Source organism: Dendrobates tinctorius, unplaced genomic scaffold (genome assembly GCF_039654945.1).
Source record: "Dendrobates tinctorius isolate UK_male_01 unplaced genomic scaffold, ASM3965494v1 ptg000154l, whole genome shotgun sequence".
Classification (NCBI taxonomy): Eukaryota; Metazoa; Chordata; class Amphibia; order Anura; family Dendrobatidae; genus Dendrobates; species Dendrobates tinctorius.
Genome location: NW_027361821.1, coordinates 21,423,353 through 21,436,616, shown reverse-complemented (window position 1 = coordinate 21,436,616; position 13,264 = coordinate 21,423,353). Strand labels below are relative to the sequence as shown.

The window sequence follows — 13,264 nt, the reverse complement described above, 5'->3', positions numbered from 1 at the left end:
CTTAAGGTCTAGTGTGAAGTTTCCACAATCAGTGATGGTTTGGGGAGCTATGTCATCTGCTGGTGTAGGTGCACTGTGTTTTATCAAGACCAAAGTCAGCGCAGCCGTCTACCAGGAAATTTTAGAGCACTTCATGCTTCCCTCTGCTGACAAGCTTTTTGGAGATGGAAATGTCATTCTCCAGCAGGACTTGGCACCTGTCCACACTGCCAAAAGTACCAATACCTGGTTTACAAACAACTGTAGCACTGTGCTTGATTGGCCAGCAAACTCGCCTGACCTTAACCCCATAGAGAATCTATGGCATATTGTCAAGAAGAAGATGAGACACCAGACCCAACAATGCAAACAAGCTGAAGGCTGCTATCAAAGCAACCTGGGCTTCCATAACACCTCAGCAGTGCCACAGGCTGATCGCCTCCATGCCACGCCGCATTGATGCAGTAATTGATGCCAAAGGAGCCCCGACCAAGTATTGAGTGCATTTACTGAAAATACATTTCAGTAGGACAACATTTCGGATTTTAAAATCATTTTTCAAGTTGGTGTTATAAAGTATTCTAATTTACTGAGATAATGACTTTTAGGTTTTCATTGGCTGTAAGCCATAATCATCAACATTAACAGAAATAAATACTTGAAATAGATCACTCTGTTTGTAATGACTCTATATAATATATGAGTTTCACTTTTTGTGCTGAAGAACTGAAATAAATTACCTTTTTGATGATATTCTAATTTTGTGAGATGCACCTGTATCTGATCAAGGAGAATTGTTATTGTTTACTACTAAGGAAAGTAGCAATTTCAGGATTACCAGGGTGAAAATGCACATGGTAATTTTTTTCTTTAGACTAATAAAAAATAGTATTTTTCTCCAACTTGCCTTCATACACAGGATTTTTCACAATATGGTGATTTTTCATTTAAACCTACAGACAACTTTTTATCAAAAGTTCCTCAACACCGATGCTAAATATTTTTTAGAAAATTAATCACTAAATATATTTCGGGAACTATTACTTGGTCACATTGGATATTACATTCAGAACCAACTAAGTGTGATTATATAGAACACGCACAATATTAAAGAACATATGGATGGGGAGAAAACCTTTTCATGACTGCAGTGGCGTAGCTAGGGGTTCAGCTCAGGGGGGGCAAAACATCTGAGTGGGCCCCTAACATTCGGACATATCATTGGTGCAATTTGCGTGGCCGCACATGGGCGCAAGAGGTAAGGGGGCCCATTTCTATCTACAAAAAAGGTGCAATTTTGGATTTTTAGAAGCTCTTGGGCTGCAAATGGAACATATATTTTTCTTGCACGGGGGCCCTTTCTGTCTGTGTCTCCTGTGGCCCCTAACCAGATAATCATGATTATAACTATGGTGGTATAGGGGAACCTCAGGAGATAACCGCACTGTTATTGAAAATAAAAGTCTATGCAAAGACCAGCACTGATATTACCGCCTTATGGTGACATATAGTGGTAGATAGCAGTCCTGTAGAACATATATTAGATTACAGCAGAGTTACAGATAATGACTTACAGCTGATGTTCTTTCTGGTGGAGTCATTCACTTTTCCCGTTTTTTCCATCTGGCCCAGACCAACATGTCGACTTCTCCAGCCAGGACTCATTTGCAGAGATTACAACAAAGACACATCTGACTTCTCACATTTCCAGCACCGTTCACATGTGGAATCATGAAATCGTAGAATATCCAACCCCCTGCTCAATGCAGCAATGCAGGATGCACTAAACCATCTCAGACAGATGTCTGTCCAGCCTCTGTGTGAACAATTCTATTGAAGGAGAACTCACCACCTCTTGTGGCAGCCTGTTCCACTCATTGCTCACCCTCACTGTCAATTTTATTTCTTATATCTAATGTGTATCTTTTCCCTTTCAGTTTCATCCCATTGCTTCTCGTGCTTCCATGTGCAATGTATTCACAATCTGCACAAACTCCCCCCTCATCCTGCCGATACCCCAATACTGAGCCTCTGCTGCCGTATGTGTCCCTATTACTGCACCTACTGTGTGGTACAAAAACAGAGCTCCTATTAGTGCCCCACATAATAATGCCACCACTGTGCCCCTTACATCGTAATAATGCCTCCTTTGTGATTTCTAGATGGTAAAATTGCCCCCTAGAAAATATTACTTTCCTGTGCATGTGCCCTCCAAATTTTGTTCCTAGAATGTAATAATAATAATCCATGTGCAACTTTGATGGTCGCAATACTGAAACTCCCTATAACACTAATATTTAAGTGCCAACATAACATTTAATAATGCCCCCTGAGTTCCCTATTTATAATTCCTCTATATACAGTATGCTGGGCCCACAGCTCCCCTATACACAGTATGATGATCCCACAGCTCTCTTATACACCATATGATGATCCCACAGCTCCCCTATACACAGTATGATGATCCCACAGCTCCCCTATACACAGTATGATGATCCCACAGCTCCCCTATACACAGTATGATGATCCCACAGATCCCCTATACAAAATATGGTAGGCCCAGAGCTCCCTTATATACAGTACTAGCTGAAGAGCCCGACGCTGCCCGGGCATAGTAACTAACTGTGGTTAGTTATAACAAATTATAATTATCCTCCATCCCGTAGTCCCATACCAATATACCCATCATACATATCCTCCATCCCATAGGCCCGTGCCCATATACCCATCATACATATCCACCATCCCATAGGCCCGTGTCCATATACCCTTTATACATATCCTCCATCCCATAATAGAGTGCCCATATACCCATCACACATCCTCCATCCCATAGTCCCGTGCCCATATACCCATCATACATATCCACCATCCCATAGTGCCGTGCCCATATACCCGTCACACATATCCTCCATCCCATAGTCCAGTGCCCATATACCCATCACACATCCTCCATCCCATAGTCCCGTGCCCATATACCCATCATACATATCCGCGATCCCATAGTCCTGTGCCCATAAACCCGTCATACATATCCTCCATCCCATAGTCCAGTGCCCATATACCCATCACACGTCCTCCATCCCATAGTCAACCATTATGACATCATAATAAGCGGGGAGCTTGCAACCTATGATGAATCGGCGTCGCCATGGCAACCATTAGGACATCATAATGAGGGGCGGGGCTTGATACACACACTTTTTCCCCATTATGTAGATAGGGGCAAAATTGTTTGGTGAATTGGAACGCGCGAGGTTAAAATTTCACCTCACAACATAGTTTAGGACGCTCTTGGGGTCCAGACATGTGACTGTTCCAAATTTTTTGGCTGTAGCTGCGACGGTGCGGATGCCAATCCCGGACATACACACACACATACATACATACATACATACACACACACACTTGAGCTTTATATATTAGATGATGTCCTCAGAGTTCCCCTATACATATAATGATGTCCCCACTGCTGCTCCAATACACAGTATAATAGTTAATACCGTTCTGACACCTTGTGATGCCTGCACTGAGAGCCCCTTTACCCCCTTTATCCCCATCCTCTCACATTCACCCCCAGTGCCCTGTACCCCCTCCGCCACAATACTCCCATCCTCTCACATTCACCCCTAGTGCTCTGTCCCCTTTGCCTCACAATACCCCCATTCTCTCACATTCACCCCACAGTGACCATGAGATGCCTAATCTGAATGAATTTAATAAATTACATCCCAACTTACTGATGAAATTTGCAGGCAGTTACTGAGGCAGGACCAGGAAGTGTCCAGTTTATGCACACAGAGGGCACTAGGACCCAGTGTGGCTGAGACAACCAGAGCCTGCACGGCAGAGACTGCAGCTGCTGCCGGCCAGGAGGGAGCTCCTCCGGTGAGACAGCAGCACTGTAAACTGCACAGACAGGCTCTGTAACCTGCCACTGTGCAGTCTGTCAGACAGGGGAGCCGGCATTATGCTGCTCTCTCCCTGACACCTCAGATATTGGCCATGTCTCCCAGTGGGCCCCTGCATGTGACTTGGCCCGGAGCAACGGCCCCCTCTGCCCCCCCAATAGCTACCTGTTATGAATGGGTCACCGAGGAGAAAAAAAGCAAAACAAGCTAAGTCACAGAAAACCAGAGAGGCTGGTAACTATGCAGATTGCAGATCCCTGATCTTACCACACAACTAGCAGTAGCCATGGAGCGTGCCTACGATGTTCCTAGACGCCTCATCATGGCCGAGGACTAAATAAGCCTAAAGCAAGAAAAGGGAAAACTAACTGCCCGAGCGGAGACCACAAAGGAATAGATAGCCCCCACACATGTATTGACGGTGAAACAAGATGAAGGCACAAACACCGGCAGGAAAATAGGCTGAGCAAATGATGGGGCTCAAACTAACTAGACAGGAAAGGAAAGACACTGTCTGCAACCTGCAAAAAACCCTACAAAAATCATGTCCAACACTTCTGATAGCAAAATTAACCCTGAAGTCACTAGACTTCTCCCACTATATCAGCACTCTGAAATATTCTGAGACAGAGCAAAAAGAGACCGAACTAGTAAGGGACAAAAAGCCAATTGTCAAAATACTGATAAATAAGAGTGGAAATTCAGCACAGCCCCCAGCCGGGGCTGGCTGACCACACAAAAAACTGAATAGACCAACAAAATAAGTGTGAACATTAGCAGAAAAATTTAACTTTAGATGACAGGAACAGAGCTGAAAACCAAGAGCTGACAAGCCAGAAGGAATCACCAGCAACTGAATAGGGCATTGGCTGTCTTAAATCCAATCTGAGAATCCTGAGGTCCAATCGTCATCCCCATCCTCAGGTGGCAGATCTCCACCGATCAAATCAGCCTCACTACCTCCCGTCACCACCAGAGGGAGTCTGGAAGGGGAACTCACAACTGGTGAACCAGAGAATGAACTCACAACAGCTACCCTACTGCTTATCTGTATATAACAGAAAACAGGGACCACATTTATATTGGAGTTATGTGGTATAAAATAACTGTATTAGCAAAGTATAGGACTATTTCTTGGTAATGTATGGATTAATGGTTTTCTAATAGTCATGTTTAGGTATTGGTATTTTTATTTTGGCACTGTGTAACTATTATATTGGCATTGTATACCTTATTGGTACTGTATGTGACTTGGTGGAATAATAGCTGCTGGGGTCGGCCACATGAACAGTGGGCTCTTCTATCTATCTTAGATAGGTGAATGCTCGTTTGGCTGACAGCTAGCTCTCTTGATCCACACATATGGACTGTGCATTTGTTGAACGGTCAGAGGGAGTAAGCCACTTCCCAACCCCTCAGCAATTGATTATCTCAATGGGGAATCAAAGAATGAGGTTATAAATTCTACTTACTCAATTCTTTATCCAAAATCGTCTGTCGAGAGAGAACTTGAAGGCCCCCATACACATTAGATCAGGGGTGGGAAATCTTTTTTCTTCCAAGGGCCATTTGAATATTTATACCACCCTTCGGGGGCCGCACAAACTCCGCCCACAAAGTAGATCCTGACTCTGGCATTGGTTTCAGGACGTAATCTTTCATTGCATGCCCTTCAGTGTTCAGTAGTGGACACTGCATGTGTGTGCTCACAAAGCAAGAAGAAATTAATGAGCTGGTGGCAATCAAAATGCAACTCCTTGCCAAAGCACTGTGGTCCCTGAGAATCTGCCTGGGGGTCGGATAAAAGGTCATCGAGGGCCGTAAATGGCCCTGGGGCCTGAGGTTCCCCACCCCTGCATTAGATGGTCAACTGGTTCTGCCAAGATCAGACAACTTTATTTCTAAGACCAAAAAAGAAAGGGTAAAAAAACAAGGAGTATATTATATTAACCATAAACAATATCTTTATTTTAATTCATTAAAAATGTAAACATGATGTAACAAAAAATGCATGCCAACAGAGGCTGTCTAGCAATGCTGCAGGGATCAAAGAACAGAATATAATACAACACAATACTAGATTGCTATATAGAGTGTGCTTCTATAGTGAAGAAAGAGTACTGTAGGTAAGCTACTCCTAGAGTTAGTCAAAAGCACATTAAAGGTTCAATAAGTACATAACACTTACAAGTAAGTCAGTGAGGTTGATCTCTGCAGCCCCAACGCACGTTTCGTGGCAACTTCTTCAGGAAGAGTGGAACTTTTTCTCTAGCTAGTATGGGGACCTTTACAGTAGAAGCAAGGTAGACATTCATTTTAATTACTTGTGGAGGGAAAGTGATCTCAACCTCATCTACTCCACTGTCTGACCAATGAGAAAAGAGCAGAAATAAAACTTTCTTTGAAATCAGTATTACCCAAGTGAGGAAATGTTGATGGCAAAACTTTATTCTGCAGTTTATAATAGTTAACACCATTGGAAAGATGACATATCACATCTCAGCCTATCAATGTATTTTCTTTGAAACTAACAAATGCCTCTCTTGTTTCTCATTACAGGACCTGTACCTTCCCCTGTCCCTGGATGACTCCGATTCTCTTGGAGACTCCATGTAAAGAGTAACAGTGTATGGCATCCGCCCACGAGGAGGATCATACAGCAGAACACATCCGATAGGCACTACGGTGCTTTTTAAAGGATCCAATTACAGCTTTCACTGTTATTTTTATTTTTTATGTGATTTATAGTTTGTATCATGAATTACATGTGACCCAACCTGACAGGGATAACCAACTGTTTTATAGTGATGAAGCAGGCTTCAAAATTATGTACTGTATGCATGTGTGTCATTCTTCAGTTGACCCTAGTACTAAACATGGGCTGTAAAAGATGGCTACTGTCACCAGCTTTTATTAATGCTGTCATTCTATGATGATGACGTAACAATCCTGGCACATGTACGGTACACTAGGAAATGTTGAGAGCGTGTTGTGGATCATTTTGTATGTTTTATATTAATAACTAAGATTCCCCTTTTACATTCTGTAATGAGAATTCATATTAGATTACTCAATGGCTTATGGGTTTTTACTAATCCAGGCTAGGCAATGTTCTTAAATATTAAGATTCACCCCTAGCACCAAGAATTAGACCATTTGGTTACAGTCGTTACAAGGAATTTATACCCAATTTTGGGTCACGGTTTTGTATCAGCATTCCAATCAGTTTTCATTAAAAAAAAAAAAAGAGATTAAAACTGCTGAACCCCTCCTTCAGATTCACCTGTCTATGAACTGAATATAATGAACAATTACCATTTCAATATTTGGCGTATGTCAGATATGGGAAGTCAAATTAATAAGCGGAAAATCTTTCTTAATTCATTTCGGGGAGTGACTGACTCAGGCACCAGATGGCCTCCTTACTTCCTCAGCACAGTTCCCGGCCCTTTCCTTACAATGGTTTTGCCTCTGTCACATAATATTAGAATCTCCATTCTTGTATAGTACCGATAACTAATGACGAACCCTTTTCAACAGCAGATGGCAAAAATCTCAACATAATGGGATGCCAATCTGAGGATTAATCACCAGTTTTAAACATGGGTACTTATATTGGTTAATAAGCATTTGTACATTTTTAGCTTTTTAGCCGTTATTATAGGGATATTGCTCAATCAACTTACAATTCCAGCAGACAAAACACAACCAAACCCTATGCAATAGTAGTGTTTCATGGTAATCCATGTCTATAGCCAGAAGTAATATACAGTACTGCACTACAGTCTATGTGCAACTGCACAAATCTGCAAATTTTGCATAAAAGGTGCTAAAAAACTGAGAATATTTGTTTAGTTTTAAATAAAAGGGGTTGTAATTTAAAGAGGTTGCCCAGGACTTTATGTGAGAAGTCATCAATATTGGAACATGGCGTTCTGCTACCTGTGTTCACATGTCAGTGATTTTTTGTGGTCCAAGTAGTCCATACAAAAATCGCAAAGACATGTCCAATATTGAATTGATCTGAGAGTCAGATCAAAATCTACAATGAAAGTCTATGGGCCCATGAAAAAAAAAATCTGTCAGGACTAGGATGTCATCCTTGTGCTGTCGTTTTTTCACGGACTGATTGGAGATGGCGGAGAAACTTATTTTTTTCCCCATCAGTGAAAAACTGATGAAACTCTGACCGATATTTGAACCATGTGTTCCATCTATATTATAGACTTTAAAGCCACCTATTGTCATCATAATCTGATGGTTTAATACAATCTGTGTTCTGCATATAAGTTTCTTTGGCTATAGGACACTTACCATGAAACTGAAATAGTATACATAACACTGGAAACAAATACTGCCTCCATTTATATTATATACCTGGTGCTTTTTAACAAACCTGCCATTTGGTTAGTAGTAGCCTGTGCTAAACCTCCTATGTTTAGTGGAAGTTGCTACAAGTGCCTTATTGCCATCAGAATCAAAGCAGGGTATACATCGATAAGGTCCATGCTACACTGCGACCTGCTGCTGCCGGATAGACAGGATCAGTACTGCCCCGGAATCAGGAGGAGAACCAGCTGCAGGTCTAGACAGGCCTACCTCTTGGTTATGGTTGACCTAATGCCAATATGATGATGCGTTAATGAACTACTGAAACTTAACCTGCACTCACCCTGAGGTGCTTTCTTGCATACCTCTGTGTTAACCCGGTTTTGCATGTCTGACATACACGGTGAGAGTGTGAAGCTTTTGAGTTTGGGTCAGGAGACCCGCAGCCAGTTTGGACATAATGGTCCGAACTTGGGCTATAAATGTTGGATATGTGAAACCGACCGTAGGCTGCATTGATCACAATATGGCATATTTCTAGAGCAGCAGAAGTCGTCTAAGGCTAGGTCTACACATCATGTAAAAAATATGCAACAGAAAAAAGCCTTAAAATCCATACCAAAATCCACAAAAGTAACACGGGCATAATTCATTGTTGATTTTGGTGTCGAATTTAGCCATTCAGTGTACTGCAATGAATGTAGATGATTTCTGAACATGTAAAGGATTTGTAAATCTGCAACCTGACTACAATCCGATATGGATTTTTTACGTTGCAAGTGAATGGGATTTCTTGAAACTAATTCCACAACAAGTAAGCGATGTGTATATCAAGCCTTACAGCCCACACCTACCTTCACTAGCATTTCTTAGTATCTGTAGTCATGCAATTCCATTACCAATATCTGTAAGCAAGTCTTTGCCTACCATACACCTAATACCAGCAGTATTACAGTCCCTAATGGATCGTACCTGCCTGCACGTCATGGTCACTCCTGAAAACACTGTGATTTTTTTTTTTCTTTTCATCTATCAGAATGTTTTTTGTAACCTTTTTATAACATTTCCTATTAGACTTATGATTATCCGGAATGCATTTTATAAACTCGTATTTCATTATCGCAGAATCTCTAGGGGTAAAAAAGAAATCAATTAATTTTCTCAATAATTTACCAAACTTTTATTGTTCTTTGTGAAACCGCAAAGGTCATTTTAAACTATTCTGATATATGCTTTGTTAGAAATATCAATGCTGATTCTGTGCATCAGCACATCTTTTACGAATAGTACCTTATGATAAACTCATTTCGGTTTTTGAACCCTTATTATACTTTATTCTACTATTTATTGTTCATTTTCATTTTATACAATGGTACGTGGTGCTTTTAATTGGCCTATTAACAAATAGGGTTTTTTTAATGAAACCAAATAAATGTCAACTGAATCCAATGGATGGAAATAACCTGGGAATGATGTTCTAAAGCAGCAAGAAGTTGCACAATGCTAAAGGGTCTATCCATACCCGTCTTCAGAGAAGACCCACAGCTAATCCAATAAGGCTTCATGAACATGACCACACTTGTACCATGTAGACTTGTGCAGCGATATTCATACTGAATAGTAAAAAATATTATCTGGCATTTTACAGCCAAGGCCCGGGGCTACGAGTACCTTCACTAGTGGCACTATTTCAGTATGGAAGAGGTTACTGAGTAATTAGATTGCTTGTCTTCATAGGCTCCCAAAGGACAATTGATTAATGAATGTCTTATATAGTGATCTAATTTTCTGGTGAAGTGGTTTTAACCACTGACTTTTCAGTATTATTTAATCCATCTCTGATTAATGATGATAAGTCATAGGCAGTTCTGTTTTAGTTTTAACCATAAGGGTAGGACCAGATGGTGCGGCCGGCCATATGGAACTGAAATTCCATCCAGCGCTATGACTAATTGACCGCAGGTAGACAGAGCTTCAAGCATGTAGCAGCCATACCTTCACCGTACCCTAAAGATTTGATTGCTATCAGTAGTCCTGTACTGATACACATTCCTACTGGTGTCATTTATCTCATCAATGAGCATGTTATTAGTATGATGTAAGTCATGTACCATATAAAATAGCTTCTACAGACAAATATTCGAAATAATCAGTTATGTACGTCTAGAAAAGAAACCATCAATATAGTTTAGGTGGAACATTAAAGGCTATAGTCACTGGAATAGATTATGAAAGCTGTAATTAAATGGCTGTCTAAATCTAGAGGTACGCAGCGACTATGGCCATGCAACATCAAAACTCAGATGATTCAAGCAACCAAAAACATTTGTGCGATGTGTCTGTGATCTGCCATCATGCTATATTAGTTGCAGGTGACTTACACTAAGGGCTCATCCTCACTTGCGAGAGACTCAACTCGCACGATTCTCATGCTAGTCTCTCACATGAAAACCTGGCACTGCCGCCGGCACTTGGACCGGAGCATGCGGCTACATGTATTTCTATGCAGCCGCACGCGCTGGTCCCAGTGCCGGCGGCAGTGCCAGGTTTTCATGCGAGAGACTCGCACAAGAATCGTGCGAGTCTCTCGCAAGTGAGTGTGAGCCCTAAATCCTAAAGTGTCAAAGTCATGACTTGAAACCAAAAGTAGTCACAGGGCTTGAACTTAAGGGGTTGTGTCACCATTGCTCTTCAGGAGCACACAGCCCCCCAGCCTCTTGGCTTCCTACTTGCTTTGGGCAATGCTCTCCTGCTTAATTGATAGTTTGGCCAGTGGCGGTCATGGCCTGACGTGTCGCCTCACTGATGCTGTGAGCAGAGAAGCGTACGGACACTGAAGTTGTCCGCATTGGAACCTAAGATCTTTCTAAGGGTAGCATTTACATTGTAAACAGCATTTTTGACCACCACTAATAGACTGCCGCGGTGTCCGGTAACCTTGGCAGTGAACAGTAAACAATAAAAATAAACATCCCTCTATTTTTGAAAATGAAGGGGTTTTTTAATAACAAGGAAATTGCAAAGTTGCTTGGTTTTTACAAACATTTTGTAGTTTTACTTACCATAGTTAAAGGGTTATTTTCATCATCTTGAATATCAAGAAACATGATTGCTTCGATTGAGCCAGATCTGCAGGAAGGGTGGCAACCATCCAGTAGGGCTCTGCTGAATGATTGAGCGTGATCATGGAGGGTAGGGGTGCACTGTATATCACAATTGTTTTTCTCACCCACATAGTGGGCATCTTGGAAGCCAAGGTTATAGGCATAATTTAGCCCTGTAGTTCAATGCGAACATAAAGGGGCTTGTGCCAGCGACAGGTCATCTTTAAAGTATGACCGTGAATCATTTTTTTCAGGAAATGTATCTTTATATAATGGCATGGGATGGAAGAAACAAGTTGTTACAAGTGTCAGTGATAAAAAGTTATTACAAGTCACTTTGACAATTTTCTGCGCAAAGTTCCTGGATAGTTTCTAATCTGGACTTACACAAACTCTATTATGATATAGAACCCATCCCAATAATATGATTCTCTTGTCCTGAAAAGCACAGAACCACATATTCTCTGATACATTAGTCGAATGCATTGTCTTATGGCTAAAATCACATATGAAGTAGAACATACAGTAGGTATGGAAAGTATTCAGACCCTTTAAATTTTTCACACTTTATTTCATTGCAGCCATTTTGTAAATTCACAAAAGTTCAATTTTTTCTCACTAATGTACACTCTGCACTCCATCTTGACTGAAAAAACAAACGTAGAAATTTTTGCAAATTTATTTTAAAAAAAACTGAAATATCACATGGTCATAAGTATTCAGACCCTTTGCTCAGTATTGAGTAGAAGCACCCTTTTGAGCTAGTACAGCCATGAGTCTTCTTGGGAATGATGCAACAAGTTTTTCACATCTGGAGTTGGGGATCCTCTGCCATTCTTCCTTGCAGATCCTCTCCAGTTCCATCAGGTTGGATGGTGAACCTTGGTGCACAGCTATTTTCAGGTCATTCCAGAGATGCTCAATTGGGTTTAGGTCAGGGCTCTGGCTGGGCCAGTCAAGAATGGTCACAGAGTTGTTCTGAAGCCACTCCTTTGTTATTTTAGATGTGTCATTGTCTTGTTGAAAGGTGAACCTTTGGCCAAGTCTGAGGTCCAGAGCACTCTGGAAGAGGTTTTCATCCAGGATATCTCTGTACTTGGCCGCATTCATGTTTACTTCAATTGCAACCAGTTTTCCTTTCCCTGCAGCTGAAAAACACCCCCATAGCATGATGCTGCCACCACCATGTTTCACTGTTGGGATTGCATTGGGCAGGTGATGAGCAGTATCTGGTTTTCTCCACACATACCACTTAGAATTATCACCAAAAAGTTCTTTCTCTCATCAGATCAGAGAATCTTATTTCTCATCATCTGGGAGCCTTCATGTGTTTTTAGCAAACTCTGTGCGGGCTTTCATATGTCTGGTACTGAGGAAAGGCTTCCGTATGGCCACTCTGCCATAAAGGCCCGACTGGTGGAGGGCTGCAGTGATAGTTGACTTTGTGGAACTTTCTCTCATCTCCCTACTGCATCTATGGAGCTCAGCCACAGTGATCTTGGGGTTCTTTGTTACCTCTCTCACCAAGACTTTTCTCCCACAATTGCTCAGTTTGGCTGGATGGCCACATCTAGGTAGACTTCTGGCGGTCCCAAACTTCTTCCATGTAAGGATTATGGAGGCCACTGTGCTCTTAGGAATCCTGAGTACTGCAGAAATTCTTTTGTTACCTTGGACAGATCTGCACCTTGCCACAATTCTGTCTCTGAGCTCCTTGGCCAGTTCCTTTGACCTCATGATTATCATTTGGTCTGACATGCACTGTGAGCTGTGAGGTCTTATATAGACAGGTGTGTGCCTTTACAAATCAAGTCTTATCAGTTTAATTAAACACAGCTGGACTTCAATGAAGGGGTAGAACCATCTCAAGGAGGATCACAAGGAAATGGACAGCATGTGACTTAAATATAAGTGTCTGAGCAAAGGGTCTGAATACTTATG

General features: G+C 41.6%; 1 protein-coding gene across 2 annotated transcripts in view; it reads left to right on the top strand.

Annotated features, from left to right (window-relative positions):
- The window catches only part of DCX (doublecortin), a 174,212-nt gene extending 164,663 nt beyond the window's left edge, over positions 1 to 9,549 (top strand). For both annotated transcript variants that reach the window (XM_073547660.1, XM_073547661.1), the window contains one exon: positions 6,450 to 9,549. In XM_073547660.1, coding sequence (XP_073403761.1) covers positions 6,450 to 6,513 — 64 coding nt within the window. In that variant the 3' untranslated portion in view covers positions 6,514 to 9,549. The remainder of the gene's footprint in view (positions 1 to 6,449) is intronic.
- Positions 9,550 to 13,264: the final 3,715 nt, after the last annotated feature.